The 25,081-nt window shown below is 44.4% G+C and overlaps 2 protein-coding genes across 3 annotated transcripts in view; one reads left to right on the top strand and one right to left on the bottom strand.

The window, feature by feature from the left end:
• Positions 1-120: 120 nt before the first annotated feature.
• Positions 121-17,464, bottom strand: cep170ab (centrosomal protein 170Ab). The gene is made up of 19 exons (XM_056409322.1): positions 17,401-17,464; positions 15,791-15,937; positions 15,615-15,704; positions 13,833-13,911; positions 13,558-13,616; positions 13,047-13,203; positions 12,111-12,248; positions 10,836-11,279; positions 9,173-9,552; positions 8,759-8,887; positions 8,527-8,659; positions 6,241-7,677; positions 5,542-5,785; positions 5,237-5,357; positions 4,978-5,142; positions 3,564-3,652; positions 3,107-3,200; positions 1,867-1,918; positions 121-1,740 (listed from the first exon to the last, which is right to left on the bottom strand). The coding sequence occupies exons 2-19, from the start codon at positions 15,893-15,895 to the stop codon at positions 1,511-1,513; spliced, it is 4,146 nt and encodes a 1,381-aa protein (XP_056265297.1). The 5' UTR covers positions 15,896-15,937; positions 17,401-17,464; the 3' UTR covers positions 121-1,510.
• Positions 17,465-19,966: 2,502 nt separating this feature from the next.
• LOC130190075 (B-cell lymphoma/leukemia 11A-like) overlaps positions 19,967-25,081 on the top strand; it is a 38,352-nt gene continuing 33,237 nt past the window's right edge. The window contains exons 1-3 of one of the 2 annotated variants that reach the window (XM_056409268.1): positions 19,967-20,402; positions 23,389-23,621; positions 23,697-23,814. In XM_056409268.1, coding sequence (XP_056265243.1) covers positions 20,348-20,402; positions 23,389-23,621; positions 23,697-23,814 — 406 coding nt within the window. In that variant the 5' untranslated portion in view covers positions 19,967-20,347. Of the gene's footprint in view, positions 20,403-23,388; positions 23,815-25,081 lie in introns of both variants that reach the window. The other variant, XM_056409267.1, reaches the window with a different exon arrangement.

The raw sequence follows: 25,081 nt of genomic DNA, 5'->3' as shown, positions 1-25,081 counted from the left end.
TTCCACCATTGTCAAAAACTATTTAAACACACATTTGATCAAAACTGTGAATGTTGCACTCCAGCGCAATAATACAAAATAAAAAACATTTATATATATAAAATAACTAAAGAAAATGGCTCATGATTATCATGCATTTTATTGGAAACGAGACAAACAATACACAGGTATTGCAAAGGTCAACACGTCATTTACAAAGAAAAACAAATAAATTAAAATTCATACAAAACATCCAAACAAATAATTCTCCAAATTCTCAAAAAACGGAATTAAAGACAAAGCACCGTATCGGTGCCGAGCACAAAATAATCAAATTATTAATCTGTATTAAAGTCTTTTTTTTTTTTTTTAGCTAAAAATGTTCCAACAGTTTTGATCAGGTTACATTCATGTGTAAACATTGGTGTGAGGCAAGACGCTGGAAAAAACCCTACAGCCATTACACCGTGTCCATCCTTGCAGGACTTGGAGGCAGCCCCCCCACCCCCCTTTCCACACCCCCATGACATGATGAAGGAGTGTCATGTCCCGGTCACCCCAGAGATGAATATTAACATATACATCGGATTTGTAATGTGCAAAACAAAGTTCACCTCCACCTCTTATCTCCTCTCTCTTTCTCTCTCTCTCTCTCTATTAACTTCTCTCCTCTTCTACTGTAATGATTGTTTGATCCAGGGCACTTGTGACAAAATACATTTAGAAGAGTAAAACCTTTTTTGGGTGGGGGGGGGCTATATTTGATTTGATAGTTTATATTAACACACACGGTCTATCTTTGATATACTGGTTTCAAATGACATCGCCACAGAGGGAGAAAAAGGCATGAATGGGACTTTTTAAATTTAACTATAATAAACATTTACACTGGTACATACTGTACAGACCCAGTTCCTTTCCCCAGGAAATAAGCAACGTGGTTTTTACCTGGTGGAAAATCATAACTGAGGCAGGTTTAGGGATTGCAATTGCAACAGGCCAACAATATATTAATTATTATAAATAACTCTATGGCAGGATAGAAGAACACTTGACACCTCCGCTGAATCCTTATTTGACAACGTTGCACCTTTCTAGTTTGGATTTTCTGCATTGGATTTTAAAATTGGATCAGAAAGAATTTCAAGGCTTGGAATAAAAACAAAAATATGTCTTTGCAGAAATTTGAAGGAAAGTTTAGCGTAAACATTAAATCCTCTCATCTTTTACATCTGTCCTTTTTTTCTTCTTCAAATGATTTTTAAGGATAACAGATAATAAGAATGAGCTGCAACACAAAAACAACACAGTGTATGATGTCATAGCTTGTTCATAATGCTGTTATGTTTTCATTTGTATAACTGACAAAAGCTGTTATTTGGTTTTAATGAAGTCCAATTTGAGAGACAGGTACAGTATCTAGTCAGGCTCCTCCATCGAATAGGCATAATTCTCCTTCCTACATGTTCCTCTCCTCACACCTTCAGGATATGTCCAACATAAAGAAAGTATGAAGTGTGTCCTTGGAGTATCATTTGTAGGGTCTGGGGCTCTTTTGGGGCCCGGGGTCTCGCTCGGCCGCCTCCAAAGTTCCAGAGGACTCAGTGGCCCTGGAGACCGTGCCGGAGGACCCTCCGGGGTGCAACGCCGACGACCCCTGCTGAGTCCCGGGGCCGACCTTCTGCTCAGCCAGAGGGCTGGTCAGGCCCAGAATGGTCAGGGCATCCAGGGTGCCGTCCGGGTCCACCATCATGTCAATTACTGTAAGATTGGGTGCAGAAAAAAAACATTTTCAAATGAGTCCAACACAGATCTAGACGGATGAAAACACACACTTTTGTAATTCGACGTCATTAAAAGCTAAAAAAAAAAGCGTCTCATCCGTACCGAGCAGTTGTCGCTCCACTCTCCTCAGGTCTTGAAGGATGGTGGAAATCTCCTGTAAAGAGAACATCAATTTAAACATTTAAAATGGTGGATGTGAGTAAGCAAGGGAAAGTTCAGTCACCAAATAAATCCGCTCGTCTTTACAGGAATACGTGTGGTGCTTTACGAGCCCTTTGACTGTAATGGACAGACATATTTTTTTTGGGCGGGGGTGGGGGGGGGTTCACACAAGGCCAGGCCGGGTTAAAGGCAGGATTTATGACCCCCGAGAGAGGCAGAAGTTTTGTGGACACTTAACTTTTTGCGCCCACAAACAGCTCGTGGGTGGTTTTTCTCTGCATCAAAACAACCACAATTGGTGTGCTCTGCTCTCCATAAGGGGAATGGGCGACTTCATCTCGATGGTATGTGCATGACTGAAGTGTCTTTGATTTCCAGCTGTCTGAGGGGATCCAATCAAACTGTCTGCACTCACTATGATTACTCCTGTAAATAATAATCAGGTATTGTGTGGTCTGGACCATTAAAAGGGGAAGGAGCGGATTTAAAACCTCACCCTTTGAAAAGCTCATGCATTGTTGACGTAAACACATTCTTAGGCACGAAAATTAATTACTGTAACCATATAAAAGTTCATTTTAGAGTCTTTTTGTTATAATTTATGCCAAACTAATGCTAAAAAGCAAACTCTATGCGGATAAGACTTACCTGGTCTGATAACGTAATTCTTAATTAACCGGAATGCACTTCTTTGCATCACATGATGTTGGTGCAGATTTTGGTTTTAAAAGTTAACAGTGAATATTGTGTACCGTCCTTTTGCACATTTACAGTCAATATATAAAGTAGTCGCCATATCTACCACATGATTATTCAGGCATGATCAGTTTTTATCTTTTTTTTAAACATTTCTACCGAAACCCTCCACTCAAGCACAGCCTTGAGTTTGAGTTACATGCCGACACACTCACAAGAGAACAATGCTGACGGGCTGATATTGAGTGTGTGAGCGTGCTAATGAGCTCATAAACACTAATTAGCCTGCAGCTGAGATTGTCATTACTTTGTAAGTAACAAAATATGAAGAGGAAGTTGGACTTTCTGTAATTATAATGCAACCCCGAGGAAAGAATACAAGTCCCAACCCAATTTCATGGCAATATATCTGAGATATTTCACACATTTTCTTTAAAAAGTCTCCAGCGGACGACAGCCCGTGAAAAGTGTGTGTGCTCGTCACCTTATTGGAGCTTTTGAGGAGTAAGGAGTCACGCTCGACCTGCAGTTTGTTCTCAATCTCTTCCCATTTTTGTTCTTTATCCTTGAAGAGGATCCTGGACGCGGAGATATAAGTTAAAAAAAAATCAAAATACACCATATTTTTAGCCAAGTGTTCGCCGATTGTTGGACTGATCTCATTTTGTAGAAGGAAAAGCCTTTGAGTTGTTATCCTGTGTGCGGTAATTAGTATGACATGCAGCTGGTTGTCAGTGGAAACTGTTTTACGTGCCACTCAGATTGAGTTGCTTGGCCCATTTCCGACATCAGACGCACACACGGGGGTCTTCACGGCAGCAACTATTTTCCTGCAGTTGTCAATTTCTCAGGAAAACATGGCATCACATTTATAGACCGGATTACACCAGCAGCACAGTCCCGTTAAGTGATGTAACCATAACATGTGACGTGACGCTCACCTGATTTTGCAGGTTGTCTTGTCGACAGAGTGACGTATCCTCGTCGAGAGCTGGTTAACAGACGCTATTAGTAAACTGTCCAACACCGCCTGATAAAGAACAAATACAGAAAAATACACTCTTTTTATGCATACATTGAATGCAGATGAGAAAATAATGTGCCTTTGCTTAACCCTTGTGTTGCCTTCGGGTCATTTTGACCCGAATCAATATTACACCCTCCCCCCGCCTATGGGTCATTTTGACCCGATTCAATGTTTCACCCTCCTGTTACCTTTATATTTACTAACATATTTTACCCTTTGGGTTCAATTTGACGCCAGCAATTAAAACCTCCAGAAAATTATTCGAATTAATATTGTTTTCCAAGTTTAAGTGTGAGGCACTTTATGTTTGTTTGTTGACTACCGAAAGAACACCGACATTAAACATTGAATGGGGTCAAATTAATCCGAAGGCGGGGGGAGGGTGTAATATTGATTCGGGTCAAAATGACCCGAAGGCAACACAAGGGTTAATTCAGCCCAATTAGTAGCTATACCTATATATGCATTTATAACTAGAACGGGCACTCGGTAGAGCGCATACCTTCGCATATCACAAGATTGGGCATTGACTTATGAAAATGTTGGCATTGGTTGCATGCCAATTGGATAAAAATTGACCTTGACCTTTGACCCGATCGATCCCAAAATCTAATCAAATGGTCCCCGGATAATAACCAATCATCCCACCAAATTTCATGCGATTCGGTTTAATACTTTTTTAGTTATGCGAGTAACACGCATACAAATAAATAAATAAATGAATAAATAAATAAATACACAGCGATCAAAACATAACCTTCCGCATTTTCAATGCGAAGGTAATCATATTCTGTTTCATCAGTTCTGTGTCTGTTTGAGCTGAAAGGAGCTCCCTCTAGTGGCACACTGTGGTACTGACTGACATGTTAATCTGCTACTACAAAAGTACAGTAAACTGCTGTGGAGGTGGGAAATACAGTTTTATATAATCAATAGTTTTAGACTAATTTTAATGGTTACGCTTACACTGACACTGTGTGATTCTACTCACTTATAATAATAATAATCATACCTTTATATTTTCATACTTGAAATAAAGACGTAACCTTTTAAGATTCAGGTGGGGTTCAGCTAAAACCAGGAAAATAATGATAACATAGCAGAGTGATGTTTCACATCAAATTAAACAGCACAACATGAGCTACAATTATTAGTAAGCCGTTTTCAAATGCTCCAAACACAACTCACACAACAGTAGAAATAAGAACTCAAGTATCATATTTAGAATTCGCCTTAAACGAGAATCCCATGTAAACCTGGAGCAGCCCTCTGGTATACAGACTGCCTTCATATTTGGAGTATTGTTTAATATGAAAACAAGGACTAACATCATCTCTGTTCCATGTCTGTCGGCGAATGGAGCGGGAGCTCTGTCCACCGGAGATCCGGGGGCGGAGCTCCACAGACTCCCCCCCGTTGGTTCCCACGATGCTGCTGGGCTCCGCTGGGGGACCGCTCAGGTCCAAGCTGTCCTCGAATACACGCTCCTCTATCTGAGGAGCAGAATATAAATTAAAATATTTATATTTTCTAGTCTATGGACAATGTTCTTGCCTAATCTAGCAGATATAAATATAAATTTAGTACGGCGTCGACTGCCGGAGCTCCGGGGTCCGTGGCTGCGGGGCTGACGGAGTCGATCTCTCCGGCCACATCGTGAATTTCTCTGGCGAGCATGGCGAGGTCTTTGGCTAGGTCTTGGCTGATCCTGATAAACGATATATGATTGATATACATCTTCCTGAATGTTGTATTGGGTGATATTTTGTTTCAAACTCATAACCATCAAAAAACACGAAACGACCCCAAGAAAAAGCAGATAATGGAAGAAAATAACAGCTCTATGCAAGACAAGAGTGTTTGAATGCTGTCGCCATGACTCATCAGTGTACCTGGCTATTTCCTCGCTGTGTGCCGTCCAGTCTCTCATGTACTCGTCCTGTTCCCTGGAGTTCTGCCTCAGGCCCGATATGCCTCCAGGAGTCGGAGTTGCCGGGACCGACCCGCCGAGCTGGGCCACCCGGGTGGCGGGGAACGGGCGAGCGTGGCTCTGCTTGGATAAGTGGCGGTTTGAGCCGTACTCGTCCTCCGAGGTGGAGGCGTACTCCATGGGCACGCGGCGCCACCGGCCGCTAGCTAACGGAAGGAAGGATTGAAAGTTGAAGGTTAGATGGTGCTTTAAATGTGCTGCAAACACAACATCGAGGTTGATATGGCAAAAGGGTTGGAAATGTGCCTTTTTTTAAACATCTTTTGCAGACACAGCAATATTAGCATTCATTTGGAGCCACTAAGTCCAATATTCAGTCTCCATAGAGCGCTTGTTTTCGGTCTCCGCTAACTCCTAAGATAAATATCTGGCTCTTTGACTTCTAAATGCTGCACGATGTTCGCCAGCTGGTCACTAACGCTGGTGTTTGGTTCGGTGAGGTAGCCCGAAAGAAAACAACAATCGGAAAGAAGCCGAGGGCGATCATTTCCCGTGGATTCGTCAAAGGCAGTGCATAAACAAGGAAAGAATGTATGAAAGAAAATACTATTTCCATTTCCACTGGACCTGAAAGGAAATAGTTTACTGTGTCACTACTTACTTGCAGGTGGGACATGTCCATAGGAGGAGGGGCCTTTATTCTTGTCGGGCAGCTTGGAGGCGCTGTTCGCCCTGGCTCGGGGTCCCGACACCGAGGTCACATTGGATCCTCTCAGTCCTTGTCGGATGGCATAATCGCCTGCAGTGCTCCGGGGCCCTAGACCCCTCCCCCTCCTCGTCACGGTGGCCTCGGAGTCGCTCTGGGCTGACGGGGAGCCCACCCTCGGCCTCCTCGGTTGCGCCAGAGCCTCTATCCTGGACATGCCCCTTCTTGCCATGCCTGTCCTGGATGTGGAACTGGCGGTGGAGGCCTCCGAGGCCACCGACATCCGGTCGAACTCGGCTGGTTCGGTGTCCGAGGAGTCCCCCATTCGGGCTCGCCTCAGTAGAGACGCCCTGGTGGGCCTCGGCTTGGGAGCATTTGTGGTTTTACCGGCTGCGGTAGAGCTTGGTGCCTGGGAGATTTTAGCCCGGCTAGCCTTGGTGCTAGCCCCCACTTTAGCGCTCCCAGTCTGGGCTCCGGTGCTTCTGGACTCCTGCGTGGAGGTGTGCTGGGAGTCAGAGAGCAGTGAGTTGGAGTTGACCTCATCGTCGGTGAGGTCCACAGAAGTCCAGGGGCGACTGGGCTGCGGAGGACCAGATGCCCTGGTCTTGACCCTCCTGTCCGGGGTCTCTCTGCTCCAGGCGGGGCCTTTCCCAGACGAGCACGCCGGCGTCCTCTCCTTCTGCTGCCCGGTGAGAATGCGCCGTTTCTGGATGACTTTCCTCGCTCCGTCGGCCTGGCTCACCGTGCTGGTCGTGTCCACGTCCGACTCCGGCGAGATGGAGCCTTCGATGGACTGACTCGGCGGGTCCCCTTGGTCCGACCCGGTCGTCTCTAAAAAGGCCGCCACGGCTTCCGAGTCTTTCTGCGTTGAGGCGCCGTCGACGACGGACTCCTTACTCTGAGTCCTGCGGCCGGCGAGCCCATCGATACGCGGTATGAGCTCAATGTTGGAGCTCGATTTCTCCACGGTGAAACTCTCTTGCCTCAACAATGGTTTCCCACTACTTTCCCGGGTCTTCTCCTCGTCCTTTTTCCTCCTCTGCACCTCCTCCACGCTTTTCTCCCCGCTGGTCAGCGGACGAGGGGGCAGCTTTGCCAACGCACCCGACCTAGCACTGTCCTGCGACTTGGCCGGCGAGGAGCGACAGGGGCTGCCGCCTCCGGTGCCGTGACCGGGCCGAGTCTTTCCTCTGGCCGTCTTGTCCTCCCGGCTCTCCTTCTCCTGGGGCTCTGTGTCCTGTTTCTCCCCCATATCTGTAAGCAGGCCTGCACCCGGGGTCCTCCTTCCGAGGGCGAGCTCCTCACCGGGGAGCTGGGGAAGGGCTCTCCTCTTACGCTCTGTGTATCCGGACGAGGCGAAGGAGGCCGAGTGGCTGGACTCACTTATTTCAGCTGAAAGGAGAGAAAACGACTATTTGTTATTAAAGTGGATCCTCTGATAAATGGCTGTTGCATATGAATGGCGGGTGCTATGCTGGTGGAGTTAATGCACTAGATCAGTGATTTTCAACAACTGTCATGGGAAAATGTCCAATTTCACTTAATCGGTCCAAAAAATATATTATTTAATTGTCGCAAATTATTTGCCATTATTGAGTGTCTGAGCCTGTAATAAAGTGGCTGGCGTAGTATTAAAATAGTCTTTCGTGCCAGTAGGTGGCAGTAGGTAGCGCAGTACTTAAAGATTTAAGTTAGTAGAAGTAAATGATGCACTGGAGACGCTGTGGTGAAGAACGGCGATAGAGAAATATTTCAAAAGAAAAATGCAGACTCTGAACTCTGAACTGACATTTTGTAATAGTGTTGGTGTTGGTGTGTTTTTAATGTAAAAAATGTGCTATAGCTCAAAAAAGGTTGAAAAACACTGCACTTGATCAGTGGTTCTCAAAACTCTCATCTATATTTAAAATTGGCATCCATTACAAAAATTATTTCAAAATAGAATATACGTGTAAGTGCATGAACTGAATTGTATATAATCTATATTATATCAGACACTGATGGCACAGCGCTGTGTATTTAACCAAAAATGGCTAGTTAGGGGGTACTTGGCTGAACAAATATGTCACAGGGGGTGCATTAATGAAAAAAGGTTGAGAATTAGATGTCATTGGGTTCTTCACACTTTAATGAATTGCCAGGCAGTCTATCATATGTGTCTAAGCGACACTATGTAACTTCAGCTTCAAATGAGCTAAACATTTTTAGAGTCTTTATTGTTAAGATTTTTTCCAGAAGTACCTCTGTCCTCTGAGGCCATGATGTGACTCTCCCCTCCCGATCCCTCGGGGTCCGTCCTGATGTGACTGGCAGCCAGAGTAGCCCACTGCGAGACCCAGCGAGGCCCACCCACCATCAGCTGCTCAGGTAGTGCCTGCGCAGAGACAGCATGGAAGATGTAATATGGTCAAATAAAGTCTTTCGACATCTATCGAGCTTGAATTTTAAAAAACGCGCCGTCGAGGTGTTGCACCTCCGTCTCCATGCGTCCGTGCTTTCCTCTGTCTCCCATGCCAGACCTCTGGGATGTGAGCCTCTCTCCGGGGTCAGCGACCCCCAACCTGGACACACACACCGCCTCCTGCTCATCCACACCAAACACCTGCAACACACACACATGCACAACGTGAACAAGCATGATACATACCACAGCATCAATTAAACTCCATCTCAAAACATGCTTACACTGGCATTGGGTTGATTTTAATATTATATGGCCTGCTTTTTATATCTTTATTGATTTAATTGACTACTGTACTGTAAATAAATAAACTTTACTTACTTACTTACCGACATACATGTATGAAAAATGATAATTTCGTGATATAATCACAAGCCAACTTATTATAGAAAAAAGGAGCTCTGTTATGAGTTTCTTCTTCCCCACCTTGTCAATCATTTTCCTCGCCTCTTCCTCCTCATGATCCCCATTCTCCACATCGATGGTGTAGGTCCCTCTGTCACTGTAATCATCGCCGTGGTGATAGCACTCTTCACGGCCGCTCTGCTGATGCGCCGCTTCTCCGCGCCGCCTCTCCATGAGGAACCCGCCCGCCGCTTTGGAGGCGGAGGTTTTGCGACGGCGAGCGGGACTGTCCTCCTCGGCGAAGAGCCCCTCGGGTACGTTGGCGCGGCCCTCCCTGATCTTCATGCCGGCCCCGCCCCACAGCCCCCAGGAGCGCTGCTGCTCCATCGCCGCGGCCCGGCGCTGATGCTCTCCGAGCGCGTTCTCCGAGTCACTCTGAGTACCGTCCTCGTGTTTGCTGCCTGGCGTGGGGGAGAGGGGGGTCAGAAGGCATCGAGGTCAGAGGGTCGGCGTAAGGAAGAGACAAGGACGGGTAATATTGTAATGAACTGAGGGACATGTGATGTTAATGTTATGTTATACGTGTATTTACAGGATAAGTTGTTCAAGAGATACAGGGTTCATAGACATATTGAACAATGGATTTCCATGACCTTTCCATGACTTTAAACCAAATTTCCATGATCAAACATTATGTGAAATCTCGGTGTATACACGAGTACACCTTAAATGAGAGACAATAGTGTGATTAAAAGAATAAATATGTATATAAATGTTTATTCTTTTAATCAAACTGTGTAAATGAACATATGAATATCACACATTTCCATGACTTTTTAAAAACTTTTGGGATTTTATTTTTTTAAAGGACTTTTCCAGGGCTGGAAATAACCTTTTTTTTAATTACATGACTTTTCCAGGTTTTCCATGACTGTACGAACCCAGTAGATAAGAAGATTGATTATGGTAATTACTGAGTTCAGGAGGTCAGTGAAGGTCTCATGACCTCTGAGTAACTGTGGCACCTGTCAATCATCCTTGCTACCTATAGGAGGGGGGGGGGGGGCACATCCGAGTGAAGTGGGATGTTGTTGTTTTGTGTTACTTGTGTGTGAAGCGAGTCTATGTTGTTTGGCGTAGGCTCCGCCCACATAGCCTGTGTACTGTCCCCGAATAAACGGCAATAAGTAAGACAAGCTTTCCTGACCCAGGGTCGCTACACATTAAATAATGTAACTGATACAAACAAGCAGGAAATACACACATGACTTACACTACCGTTCAAAAGTTTGGGGTCACTTAGAAATGTCCTTATTTTTCAAATTCAAGTCTTTTTCTATGAAGATAACATTAAATTAATCAGAAATACACTCTATACATTGTTAATGTGGTAAATGACTAAATAGGTGAATAGAGGCCCATCTCCAGTGTTCTAATGGTAAATTGTGTTATCGCCTTAGAAGACTAACGGAGGGTTAGAAAACCCTTGAAACCCTTTTTATGTTAGCACAGCTGAAAATAGTTATGCTGGTGAGAGAAGCTTTAAAACTGGCCTTCCTTTGAGCTTAAAGTTTGAAGAACTAAATTAATATTTCAAATAAAAATCATTATTTCTAACCTTGTCAATGTCTTGACTATATTTTCAATTCACTTCGTAAATAAAAGTGTGAGTTTTCATGGAAAACACGAAATTGTCTGGGTTGGTAGTGTACGTTAAATACAGACGGCTGCACACGCACCGCACCTTTAAGGCTCTTCTGCTGAATCGGCACATCACTCTTCACACTCTCCCCGTCATCCTCTGCCACCGGGGCCTTGAGTGCCAGCGGCAGCTCGTTCTGGGCCAGCCAGTCGGCCACCTTGACCTCGGCGGCCACCATGGCGGTCTGAAGGGGACTCAGCTCCTCCCCCACGACCCTCTTAGGACGCGGCCTGGCCTCCGGTCCGACCTTCGCCGCTCGGTCTTTGGCGGTCGCTTTGCCCGACGCCCCGGGGTCAAACTCAATGGTGAAGGAGGCGTGGCCGTGGACGGACTCCGCACCTCCGGCCTCTGGTTCTCGCGAGGTGGGTTCACCGCTCGCTTTGCTCGCCGAGGGAGAATCCTTGGTGGGGATCTCAAAGTAGCTCGGCTCCTGGCTGGAAGCGGTCTGCGGGCCCGACTTTGGGCCCCCTGCACTTTTTTTGGTGTCTGTCAGAATTTAAGCAAGCATGTTATTTTGCACCACACAGTCAATTAAGTAGAAGGGAAGCAGCACATGTAATAATTTAGGTCTGAACATATGTAGGAGCGGTCAGCAAAATCTGATACTTTCTTTTATTGCAGAAAAGCAACAGAAACATACATTAAACTCATATTAACAGGGTTCATACACATGTTGACCAATGGATTTCCTTTAATTTTCCATGACCTTTCCATGACTTTAAACCCAATTTCCATGACCAAACATTTGGTGAAATCTTGGTGTGTAAATGACAAAAATCAAGAGACAATAGTTTGATTAAAAGAATAAATATTGATATACATGTTCATTCTTTTTATCAAACTGCTTAAATGAACATACAAGTATAAAACATTGACATGATTTTTCCTAAACTTTAAGGATTTTATTTTTTTAAGGATTTTTCCAGGCCACGAAATAATATATCTTTTTTCCATGACTTTTTCAGGTTTTCCATGACCGTATGAACCCTGTATTAAACAGAAAAACCTTGCTTTGTTTTTATATGCGGTTGAACAATAGTTTGCGCTTCCGCTCTCTTGCCAAACACACCTGGCTGCACTCAGGTGACGTCTACATTTAGACGTCATTATTGCATCATCGTCATCATAATCATTTGAGCAATATGTGATCAACAGTATTTCAGCATAATTTTATCTATGGGCAGTAGAATGTTATTATAATGTACCCACATGGAGGGGATATGGTATACAAATCAGCGGAATGGCCTCAACAATATTTAAAGTCGTGTAAAATAGAGATATTTCACAACCATCATTTTTTTGCAGCATTGTAAATACCTGTATCGGCTTTGTCTGGCTTCCGATCGGAGCTTTTCTCCTCGGGCCTCCCGGGCTGATGTTTGTCGGGGTCTCCGTCTCCCCACCAGGCCGGCTGACCGTAGAGGGGCGTGACTTTGTGCATGGCGGCGCCGTCTCCTGGCAACAACAACCAATCACTTGAGTCTTACACGGGAATGGCGAGGCGGCATTTGACACAACTAGATTGAATGTGTTATAACTCTGTAATGCTTCATTCTGGTCACATGACATCTCTTCTTCTGTCCATCCTGGAGAGGGATCCTCCTCTGTTGCTCTCCTGAAGGGTTCTTCTCTTTATTCCCCGTGAAAGGTTTTTAAAAAGGTTTTCGTGTGAGTTTGTCCTGATCCGATGTGAGGTCAAAGGTCAGGGATGTCGTGTGTGTACATAGTGTAAAGCCCTCTGAGGCTGATTTGTAACTTGTGATATTGGGCTGTATAAAATAAACTGAATTGAATTAAAACAGCTATTATCATTTACAAGGACGATATAAACACACGTTCGTTTTAAGGGTCAGACGATGTTTCAAAAAACCCCAAATGACCTCTACAGAATCTTTGATTTGACTCACAGAACTCAGAGAACTGAACCTTGAGAAGCAAGTCTTTTTTGTTTTCTTTTTGATTAATAAATTAGTAAAAATTGAAATCTTTGGTTTGACGAAAAACAACAAAACTCAGAGATCTTCATTTTTACAAAGATATACAACTTAAAACTTGAGAAGCAAGAACCTACAAATGTTTTAATTTTTTTTGATTGATGAATTGAAATTGAAATGAAATCAACCAATGCTCTCAGAAATACTTTTAAACATAACTAACAATCAATACGTCGTCCTCAGACTCCATCAGGAGCCTGATGGATATGCTGCTGTAGTCATAGCGACCTGCGTCCTGTGCGTCCTCAGACCTTCTCACCTGTCCCCTTGTCCTCCCCCCTGCTGGCCTCGGTTGGCTTGTTGGCGTCACACGCTGGTGCTGCCGCCACCTCGGGGACCGTAACCTCAGATTTACTCGACTGCACCTCTGGAGGTTTCTTGTGGTTCAGCTGCAGCTGGCTGCTGAACTTCTCATGCTGACGAGCAGGAAGGAGCGATTCGAGAGATGGAGGCAAAACATAAAAAAACAATAAATCATACTTAATCTATAGAAGGGCAGCCAGAATTCTTTTGTCGCAAACATTTATAGGCCACGACTCCAGACTATACGATTATCCTTTAAAGAATTCATGAGACATTCTGAATATTACTGTCGAACTTTCATCTTCCTCGGAGGACTTTCGATGACATCATATCCTTTCTACAGTTTGCGGTGATAAAAAACAGCCGAAATCGAACATCTCACCTCTCTCGGGGTTTTTTAAAATGTATTTTACACACGGGAGAGAACATACAAGAGATTTCTGGCTGTAATATTAAACACGTCTAACCTTGAGGGCTTCCTCTGGAATGTGCATCTCCCCTCGCACCACGGTGAACAGGTTGGTATGTGAGGCGGGTTAAGGTCGAAGACGGCGGGGGGGGGTGGGGGGACAAACACGCTCCGATGGTCGTATCTATTATGCAGCGAGGCGGAGTGCAGCGAGGACTCACCGCCAGTTAGAGACGGATACAGTTACAGCTGTTGTCCATGTACACACTGACCTTGTGCTGCATGTCACTGGGGGTTAACACACACACACACACGGTCATAACCAAAGGATATCGTATCCGAACCTCAATTTATCTTCGATTTGCAGCGTGGCGTAGATCTGCTCCTGTATCCTGGCGTCATTTATAAACGTCTGAGGAGAAAAAGAGACAGCGAGTAAAACTCTGAGAGTCTCCTGAATGAGGACTCACTATTCTCACTATTAACTGTTTGTGCACACATGGAAAAGCGTAAATATTGTATAAACATTGTATATGTAATCTTATATTTTTAGGTTTGTTTTGTTACATCTGTTTTGTTACATCTGCCTCTCGGGACTTCAGCAACACAAAATAGCCTCTTGGCTAATAACTCATAATAACTAATACATAATAACTAATAACTTCATGAATATCTCTTATCAAATAAACCAAAAGTAAAAGCGTAAAACTGAATTATGCCTGAACACCAAGTACGGGAAACAACCGATTACCAATAGTTTCGGGGCAGATGAATTCTAGTTCACTTTTTATAGAAAATATAGTTGATTGAAAGTAAAATGAGCAGGTGTCCTATTAAAACCTCCGTCTATCTATTAAAACAGAGAGAGCACAGCAGAGAGGACTGTTTGCTGTCCTGGCTCCTCATTGGTGGAATGAGCTCCCCACTGACATCAAGACAGCAGGAAGTCGCTACATCTTCACGCCGGAAACTAAAAACATATCTTTTCCGACTACATCAGGATTAAAAAACAGATAAGCACTACAGTGGCACTTAAATGGCACTTATTGTATTTCTTATGGTACTTTTGTAGTTTGGCTTTCTTGAAGAAATGTTACTTTGTAAGGTCCTGTTCTGTGTCTACTCGGTGTCTACTCTGTCTCCTGACTCCTTGATTGTTTCATTCCCTGCACCTGCCCTCAGAGACTCTCGTCTCGTTAGTGTCTGATGTCCTACACCTGTTGTCATGTCCTACACCTGTTTCCCCCCTCTATGTTGTGCCACTCTTTCCCTTCTCTGTTGCTGGATTGTTGTCTTTTTTCCTGTCGTCCTGTCTTTCGTCCGTATTCCTGATTCTGCCTGTTTCGACCCTGCCGACCTGCCCTGAACCCTGATTCTCTTCTTTCTTAGGACCTTGTTGTTTTTTTGTAAACATTTTCCTCATTAAAGAGCACCTTTTGTTATTCACGTTGAGCCCTGCCTGCTTCTCTGCGGATGAGCTCCTGCACCTCGCTCCCCGTGACACTTTCTGGATTGTTGTTGTTTTGAGTTTGTACTCGTTGTTGATACACTTATTGAAAGACAGCGATATGATGACTTGAGTCTTAGTTTTGGTTTTATTCATGCTGTGATAAAAAAAATATATATTTTTTATTTTTATATTGTCTGTCACTGTTTTATGTTGAATTGTCTGAAACTTTGTGTAATGTGCTACTGCTGCTGTCTGGGCCAGGACACTCTTGTAAAGGAGTTTTTCAATCTCAATGAGGCTTTTCCTGGTTAAATAAATACAATAAAAATATAGTAATGACCACACAAACAACGTCTTCTGTAGTTTAGAGATGCTGAATCCTAGAGTTCAGATCCCGCCCTCCCCCAAACACATTTGTTGTTCACTTATGGAAGTTGCAAATTGAATAATGATCGGCTCCAAACTATTTTACTAGTTCATGCACGTGTTGAAGAGCAATGGATCTCAGGTGAGCTCAGAGAGACGTTTCCCCTGCAGCAGGTGAGTGTGTCAGTGCACACTCTACACACATTGATGTGTGTGTGACTCTGGTTGTAGTCGCTCAGAGGTCTGATCTGAGATCAGAGATGGTTTCTTCTCTAATCGGACGTATGAAGCCGACTCACCCCATTCAAGCTGCCCAGGTCCTTCACCTTGTGCTCGTCTGTGTTGGGCTCGTAGTTGATGACGGCGTGCTGCTTGTCCACGCTGCGGGACTGAATCGCACAGAATCCAGTCAGTCACCGCGCTCCACGCCCATCTCGATAATCCCACCTGGGTGAAGAAGGAGGCTTGTACGTACCTGCAGCATCAGCTCGCAGTCGTCCCTCCCCACGAAGATCATCTCCCTGGGGAGACGGTGACGCGTCCCGCTGCCGCTCACCAGGAACCAGGAAGTCAGACTCATCTCTGCCTCACCAGCTCACCGTCCAACCGCTAATGCATCCTCCTGGAAACAGGAACAGTGTTATCTATCCATCTAGCCGTGAGTCCATTCATGAATCATGCTTTTTATCAATAAAAAGATGAATTACAGTGATAAAAAGGAGAGAACGAGGCACGCTGCTTTACAACATTACAGGAAGACATCTGCGTGTGTGTGTGTGTGTGTGTGTGTGTGTGTGTCAGATGCACAGTAGCTATCTCATGTATCAGTGAGGACACTGGCATATATTTCGCTGTAGTGCAGTAAACAACATGAGAGAAGTAGGATTCTAGGCATCTTACGAAACTCCCAAATTAAAATACTCACTATAGATACACCCACAAAACAAATTGGAAAAGTTAGATATTGAACAAAGAGAAGGAGGAAGTGAGGATGACGTGGGCTAGATGACCAGACAACGTAAGAGACCACGCACACACATGAAGGAGGCCGGAGAGATTACGTTTTTCCGACAAAAAAAGCCACATCTCTGCTCTCCCATGATGCTCTCTGATTCCCATGCAGTCGCCGGCCTTCTCGTGCACATGAAGCAGCACAACAGACCCACAGCCGGTCCTCGCTTCGTCTACAGCATCATCATCATCATCATCATCATCATCATCATCATCATCATCACCATCAGCAGCAGCACACGGGCTCTTGCTGACTCACTCTCGGAAACAAGCCATGGTTGTATTAGTGAGATTTAATCAGGCACACTTTGGCATTTCGTGGGGCTCATTTTTGAGCATCAACTCGAGCATCAACTCGACAGCCCCCCCCCCCCCCCCCACACACACACACACACCACCCACCCTCTGGACGATGAACCCTTTCACTGGCCTGGCTTCTGGTGACCCAGTTAGACGCTTGACCACACACAGCTCCATCCACAGCTTCATCCACTCTCCTTTAAGACATCCCCCCCCTCCTCCTCCTCTGTGAGTGACAAGCCTCTGGGTTGGAGCCGGCCAATGGGCAGAGCTGGGTTCAGCTAGGCCCGTGTCTCAGTGCCCCGTCTTCATCTTGGAGAGGGGACACGTCTCCTCAGAGGAACCCAAACGCTCCCCACAAGGACCCCGCACACAGTGGTATACACACACGCATAGCTCCAGTGTGTGTGTGTGTCTGTACCCCGACTTGCCCTCTGACGCGCTATTGGTCCTGATCTCGTTCAGGATATTCCTCTTCATACATGTCCGCGCGCGCTTTGAGCCCCAATGGAGGCTAATTTGAGACACATTTCGAATAGCAGTCGTTTGTACATCAGGTGATGGAGGCTGTTTGCTGTTGTGCAGCCGAAGGCTCTCCCGTTATGGACGACGTGTGGGGGGGGGGTTGGAAAGGGGGGGGGGGCGCATTTGTCGCACAAACACAGCAATGCTCATCTCCACCTCGTCGCCTCCATCCTTCAGTGCAGAGGAAAAGCAGCGAAGGGGACCAGCGTGGATGAAATATCAAAAAGAGGAATTATAGATGGAACTCACCGGCTGCTCTATACGGACAATCAGCACTTGATACGAGGAGCATGAACAACAGCTATGGTGCTCCTTCAAAAGCCGCCGATGCCAAGCCCAGCTCCTTTCGGCATCACTGTGCCTCGGCCGCGCGGTGGCGCTGTGCGCTCATAGGAGGCGCGCGTGAGGTTACGTAATACTGACTGCAGACCGTGAGATACCCACGTTATGGGGGTATTTTTGGACAAGCAATATCCAAGCAATATATTTAACGTAATATCTTTATTATCATCATAGATATTGTAAATTTATTATTTACATTTTTATATATATTGTATATTGGATGTATTGTATATTGTACATATATTTATGTTCTATTTACTATTTATTATTTATTGTAAATATATTGTATTATTTATTGTAAATATATTTATTCATTTATTATTTATTGTAAATATATTTATTTAATATTCACTATTTATTATATATTGTAAATATATTTTATTATTTAATGTATATATATTTATTTACTGTTTTTTAATTGTAAATATATGTATTGATTTTAAATTTTTATTATTTTATTGTTTTTATTTGATATTGGTAATATTATAGTTGCATAGTTGACTGCTTACAAACATGGTCTGTATTTGATCACAAGGAACACTTTCTAGTAAAAACCACTAGATGGCGCCAAAGCACTGAGCTGTGACGTTGAAGAGGGTTTTTGGGGCCTGATTAGTTATGAGACGTTCATGGCACGAGATAAAAAAACTTGCACTTGAAAAAATAGAAGAACAAATCTAATGAAATCAAACCACACCACGAGTTACTCTGTCTGGAATACCAACACCAGTAATCAGTATTTGAAATATGAAAACGTTTGTGTTTTTTAATTATCTGTCTGTTTTGTTTATGAGCTGTTTACTGTCTTTTGTATTATAAGTTCACAATATGAAACTAAAGAGGAAAAATCTAAATATTGTTAGGCCTAATTGTGTTACTTTGGACATTTACTTATATTTATAGGATTATAACAAGACTCGTACTTGAGGTTAACTTAATCTACTATAACATTAATTGTTTTAGCTAAATACCCCTCCACTGCATGAAGTTATTAGCCGATTGTTTATAGTGCAGCAACACTTCATTCATGCATTTATCATCAGTGGTGTCCCTGAACCCATTTAGCTTGTTCTTCTGGTGTTTTTATGGAAGATAAACATTATGCTCTGAAGCTTCTGCCAAAGCAAATTAAAACAATCAAAACAGCGGGAGAATTACAGCGACATAAAAAATAAATTAAAATGTTTTTGTCACTATTAGTTTCCTCCTTTGGCTCCCAGTTTCAAATGTCACTTTATTTGCCTGGTTGAATGTGATTTTACTGCTTGTGCTCCTGTACAGTATAGGCTATAAAAATCACAATAAAACTATAAAAATCTTAACAGTGATGCTAAATCATTTGAATAGGCTTAGATATGTTCCATATGTAATAACTCAACACGATGACAGACTATTACAGTGCAGTAACTTTCAGCAATGGGGTTTCTAATGCCTCCTTATGGCTTTGAGTGGTTATCTTAGGCTTTTAATTTTGTTCTTTGATTCTTCTCTGTTCATAAATTAATTTGCTTAACTGTCACACATCAACCTGTCAGATAGAAACATTTAGATAAGCTGAGAAAACAAACATCTGTTTCACTTTATAGTTTATTTAATATAGACTCAGGTGCATTGTTCATATATATATATATATATAAAATAAACAAATATAATAATAAATAATAATAAATAAATATATATAAATAAATATATATATATAACAATATATATATATGTAATAACATCAAATCAAATAATGATACAGCCTATACATTAAAGTACAATGTAGGCTCAAATATTTTTAGAATGACCTATTTTTCCTCATTTATATTCATTAGTAATACAATGATCCCACTATTGGATAATTTACATTAATACACATTTGTTTCTCACTCCAAAAGCCAAGCAACGAGATCCACTTTACAGACTATGACATTCATCGATGTACAGTTCAGAAAGTTGAGCATCTTTAACAGCTTCTCCTCATCGGTCCCTTATTTAAAGCTTAAATCCAATTCAACAAAAACAAGACACAATAATCAAATACATTGTCACTTACTGAAATAGCTAAACGTGAATAATGAAAGTTATACAAATAAATAATAAAATATACACTTTTCGAGTCAACACTGGAACATTTACATACTCACTAAATATTCATATCGGCCTGAAAATAAACTAATACATATGAATGGAGCAGTATTACTCTACATCCCTGCTACACAGTGACGTTTGGTTCATGCGCTTTGCTCCTCCACTTCCTATAACTCAACTCTCTCTCTCTCTCTCTCTCTCTCTCTCTCTCTTAGCCCAGCCCCCTTGATCCCCTCTGTCCATTGGTGTCTTCGGGGCCTCTCTTCTGCCCCCACCCCCCTCCACCGTCCCCTCCCCTCCTTCCCTTCATAGGTAGTCCATAATGAGTGTCCATTGGTTTTTATCATGGCTGGTCCCCCCTCCCACTGGCCGCCTTTCGCCCTGCCCATGTTTTTTTTTCTTTCTCTTTTTTCTTCTTCTTTTCTATGTCTCAGTCTGGTCCATCTCCCGACGTTCAAGTTCGCAGGAACGTCACGTCCGCACTTGAACTTGCGGCTCAGGGGGGTATCGCCCGTACCCCCATCACTCTCTCTCTTTGCGCAAAAAGTCATGAAGAGGTCCGCACAGCCCGGAGCGCGCGACGCATCACCCTCTGTATGATCTGCAGCTCTCTTCTTCTTCTTCTTTCTTTTTTTGGGTTTATTTTTTTTATTTTTGCGTGCCTGTATCTGTTTTTTGGATGTCAGAAGCATCGATGAAGATATTTCCATTTGGAGTCTATACCTTGTAGGGACGGACTTCCCAATGTGAACTCAGCCGGAAAAGCCACCACTAAACCAACATGTCTCGCCGCAAGCAGGGCAAACCCCAGCACTTGAGCAAACGGGAGTTTTCGCGTAAGTGGAGATCCGTCTCATTCAAGCTTGTTTGAGCTTTTTTTCTTCCTTCTTCCTCTTTAGGCACAGAGCAACTTCTCCGGGAGTGAATAGGTACAGGAGGCGGCCACGGACACACACACACACACGCACGCACGCACGCACACACACACACACACACACACACACACACACACACACACACGCGCCGCGGTGACCCAAAAAACTAAACACAAACGTACCCACAAGACTACAGGTTCTTTAACAACCGATCCTCCGGTGTGAAGTGATCTCACACGGCGTGACGGAGAGCTTTCCAACTTGTGTACAGGTCTGACCGTGTGTTGTGTAACGCAGTCCCCCCCCCTCCCCACACAAGGGCTCCTTTCGCCATTAAAGGGCATGCATGGGGCTTTATGGCCAGGGGACCTTTGCCTATATGAAGGCAGCCCGAGAGCCGACTGCGCTGCTGCCGCTGCCGCCGCGCCGCCGCTGCTGCTGCCCATTCCGCTCACAAGTTGTTCCGCGTAAAAGCCATTCCGCCGCAACGACGCACGCTCTCCGTTGACTTGTTACAGTTGTATTTCCAGATGTTTTGCGCCGGGTTCTGGACTCACACACACACACACACACACACACACACACACACACACACACACACACACACACACACACACACACAGACACACACACATACACAGGGGAAGCGGTGTTTACATGCATCCCACTTTGCCCACACAGCGCAGAGCAAACCCTCGTGTAGTGCCGCTGTGGACAGAATATCTGCGTGTCTGTGTCACACATTCCTCTCAGCTGCTGTAACAGCGGGCTTTTTTCCCCTTTTTTTTTTTTTTTTAATGCGCAGTGTGTTATTTCGCCTCATTATCAGGGCAGATGCTGTGTAGAAATGAATAATAATAATAATAATACACGCGAGTGTCCGTGCGCCACCACGGGAGAGGAAGCCAGTTGGAAGTGGTTTTACGCGCGTTTTGTGCCATAATCGCATTGATTGAGATTTAAAATATTAGATTTGTTTGTTGTCGCCCTGTCGAGACGCGTTCATGCTCGCTGGAGCATTGATAACAACATGGAACTGCTTCATGGAAACACTGGCATGGGCATCAGTGAATGCGCGAGACGTCTCCACATGTATTGTAAGTTCTTAAGAGGAGATCAGGAGGCAGCTTGTTTCGTTTTGTCCATAATCATCTGGGGGGTATGTAGATGTGTGTGTCTCCATGCACGCTGTTCCCATTTCGGGTTTGAAACCAATTATGCCCTCGCGACGTGAATGCCTTCATTTGAGGGGGTAATTGTCAAAAGGTTTGCCAGTGGGGGGCGCACTATGATTGGAGTCCTGGAGGCCATTAATGAACTTGAACTACTTTATCTCTGAGCTGCTTGACCAAGCCCATGCAGAGGATCGTTTGAACACTAATGAGTGGTTGATTATTCTCTTCTGCTCGTGCTTCTAATGGGAGGTTTCTAAAGGAGGAAACACAACAGAAAGATTCAGAATATTCAAAGAAAATGCAGATACGTCAAGTATTTTATAGACAAACAGTTATTGGTGTGTTTTGTGGGACAATTTATCAATATATATGCATAAAAAAGGTTTAATTTAGCTTAAATCAATGTTATTGTTGCTCTGACCCAGATCTTTGGAATCCAGTTACATTTTGTCTGGCATAATAATTATGTATATATATTCATATTACTTGCATGGAAAACAAAATATGACAAAATTCCACTTTTAATCATCTTTTTTTTGAGCTGTCATCACGTAGGAACATTTAGTGACGTATTCATGCAGACAGAGGAAATGAAGCTTAATGCTTGATGCATTTATTTGTTTGTTTGACTTTTTTAAAAACATTTGAACATGAAAAAAAACACAAAATTATTGATCCGCTGGTATACCAATGAGTCATACGCATGTAAAGCGTCAAAGGGAGAGGCCTAATGCTTCACCCTGGTTGTAAAACAGACCTACACACACTCTCTGGCCTTAAACAACTTTAAATTCTGCCGCAGTCAGAAAAGCCTGAGAAAAAAAAAGGAATTATATTTGAGTTCTCAAAGTTATTCACATCACTCTCGCGTGGCATCAAAACGAGATTATTTGGTTTGAAGAAAATCTTTCCACCTAACCCATCCTCACACACACACACACACACACACACACACACACACACACACACACACACACACACACACACACACACACACACACACACACACACACACACACACACACACACACACAGACACCCCACCCGCCCTATGTCCATGGCATAAGCTGGTTAAAGATAAGCTCCAGTAAAATAGGGGCAGATTCCCTCATCTTTAATGCAGTTGAACATACAGGTAACGGGGCCGATATCTTGCATAGTCCCTCACCGCCTCCTCGTCTGACCCGACATGGAATTAAAGGTTGAACCGGCGGCAAGAATTCATCACATCTTATCTCAACATCCCAGTCGCCCCAATGTCGTTCACCATGTGGCTAGATTACTTCTTATAAAATGCTCTTTCTCTCTCTCTCTCTCCGCCAGTACTTCAGGGACCTACTCCACATCCAACCCCTCAATGTCTAACCTTGGTTCATGAGATCCCAGCACTTTTAACGAAATGGGGTCCAATCATCTTGAACTCAAATTAGAATCTATTTTTTGATTCTCGGAGGTGTTAGGTTCATTAAAAAAGCGAGATTGGCAGCACAATAAAGAGGGTCAAGCCACTAAATCGTTTTTTGTGTGTGTGTGTGTGGCTGCTCGCTGCAAGCTGAACGTGTCGGTCCTTATCGAAGTAGTCTGTGTGCTCTTTCTTCCCTCTCTCTCGGAAAAAAAATCCATTGATACATATTTTACAACCTGACCTTCTTCCCCGAGATGTCTCGATGTATCGTCGCGACGCAATACCCTCTTCCGGAAAACATCTGTTTACAGACTCACAACCTCTCTCTGAACTCACAATCCTCTTTTCTCATCCTGTCTCTTTGCAGCTCAGCCGCTGTCAGGCGTGTTACCGGATGAAGACGCTCAGGACTTCCCCAGGCTGGCGCTGGTTCAGGGCCAGCCCCTAAAAGGGGACCAGGACCTTTTGACCTGCGGCCAGTGCCACTCCCGCTTCCCCCTGGCTGACATCCTCCTGTTCATCGAGCACAAGCGGAGGCAGTGCCACGTGGGGAGCATCTGTCTGGACAAACCTCTGGACAGGCCGCCGTCCTCGCCGCTCGCCTCCCCGCTCTCCACGTCCTCGTCCTCGCTCTCGCGGACCCACCACCACCAGCACCACCAGCACCACCAGCAGCACCCGCAGAGGAGGGCGTTTCACCTCGTGGAAGCGGCCGTTCAGGTGTCGCCGCGGGATGAGGATTGTTTATCTGCACCCTTGCAAGGAATAATCCCCAAGCAGGAGAATATCACAGGTAAACACAGCGGAGGCTTAAAATGGCCGCGGGGCAGCGAGTCTGTTGAGGTGTTCAAAAGGTGCGGAGCAGGTCAAACGACTTCCCCGGGCGCTTCAGAGAGAGAGTTTGTTTCAGCTTTTTATTTTTTTTATTTGCGAAGGGATTCTTTGGAGGCGAGGCGTCCGATCCGGCGTAACCAGAGTGTGACATATCTGGCTGCCGGCTGCGCATAGGAGCTGTGATGTGAATGTCCCTCAGCTGCGCCGTGAACCCACACCGAGAAAAAAATGATTGTGAGAAATGAGGGGAAAAAAAAGTTAGTGGAGAGAGAGAGAGAGAGAAGAAAGAAAAGACACACACGCAGACAAAGAAACAGACGATGAAAGAAAGAGAGAGAGAAAGAAAGAGAGAGAGAGATGGATTTCTCTGGGGTTGTGTTGCTGCATCACAGATGTGCGTCGGATCCTGCGGTCCCCGCGTTGTCTCTCATGTGGCGGCGAGAGATATATCTCTATCCCTCCCTGGCTTATTACAGTCGGCCATATCTCCTCTGCTCCTTCCCTCAAAAATGCGCCTGCGAAGCCTCACTCTCTGTGTGATGCTAAAATAAAAAAAAATTAAAAAAAAGAGGAGATAGAAAAGAATGTAATTACGCTGAAGTTGAAAAAAAAATAGGATGAAGTGTTTATTTGAGGAACACAATACAGCCACTAATTGTCTCTGTGTGTTTTTTCTTGAGTGATTCAGGACTTCTTCAAGGCGGCCGGGTCGGTTTGTTGTCGGTTTGTTGTCGGTCCACCGTGGCGCTGAGCGAGGCCTCCAGGTCCCTTTTTACAGAGCGGGGTTTGATTCTGACCAGCCGATCTGGATGTTTATTCATTTCCTTTTTTAGCAGAGTCCGATATCGTGTGCCAGATTTGGGATGATTGCCCGGGCGAGATTTAATTTGAAGCCAATTCAGGCTAAATGCAGGCGGAGCGCCATAATGGACTCGGCTGTACTGTAGCAATCAGGGCCGCAGACGGCGTTGTAAAGGGACCTCGCTATCAGACAGAATGAGCACTGTTCAAGAGTGTGCAGTTTGTTAAACATCTGCCCCGCGTATGAGCACCAACACACACACACACACACACACAGACGGACACAGACATCCTCACACACTCAAACATCCAACGTGCCTCTTGGCCTTGTCAGCTGTTCGGACATGCTTTTTTCCGTCTTCTTCTGTGCTCATTTAGAATCATCATGCAGTGGAGTTCACGTGACATCATAAGGTCACTGGTAT

This window comes from Pseudoliparis swirei, chromosome 24 (assembly GCF_029220125.1).
Source record: "Pseudoliparis swirei isolate HS2019 ecotype Mariana Trench chromosome 24, NWPU_hadal_v1, whole genome shotgun sequence".
NCBI classification, from domain to species: Eukaryota; Metazoa; Chordata; class Actinopteri; order Perciformes; family Liparidae; genus Pseudoliparis; species Pseudoliparis swirei.
This window is presented reverse-complemented; position numbering and strand designations above follow the sequence as displayed.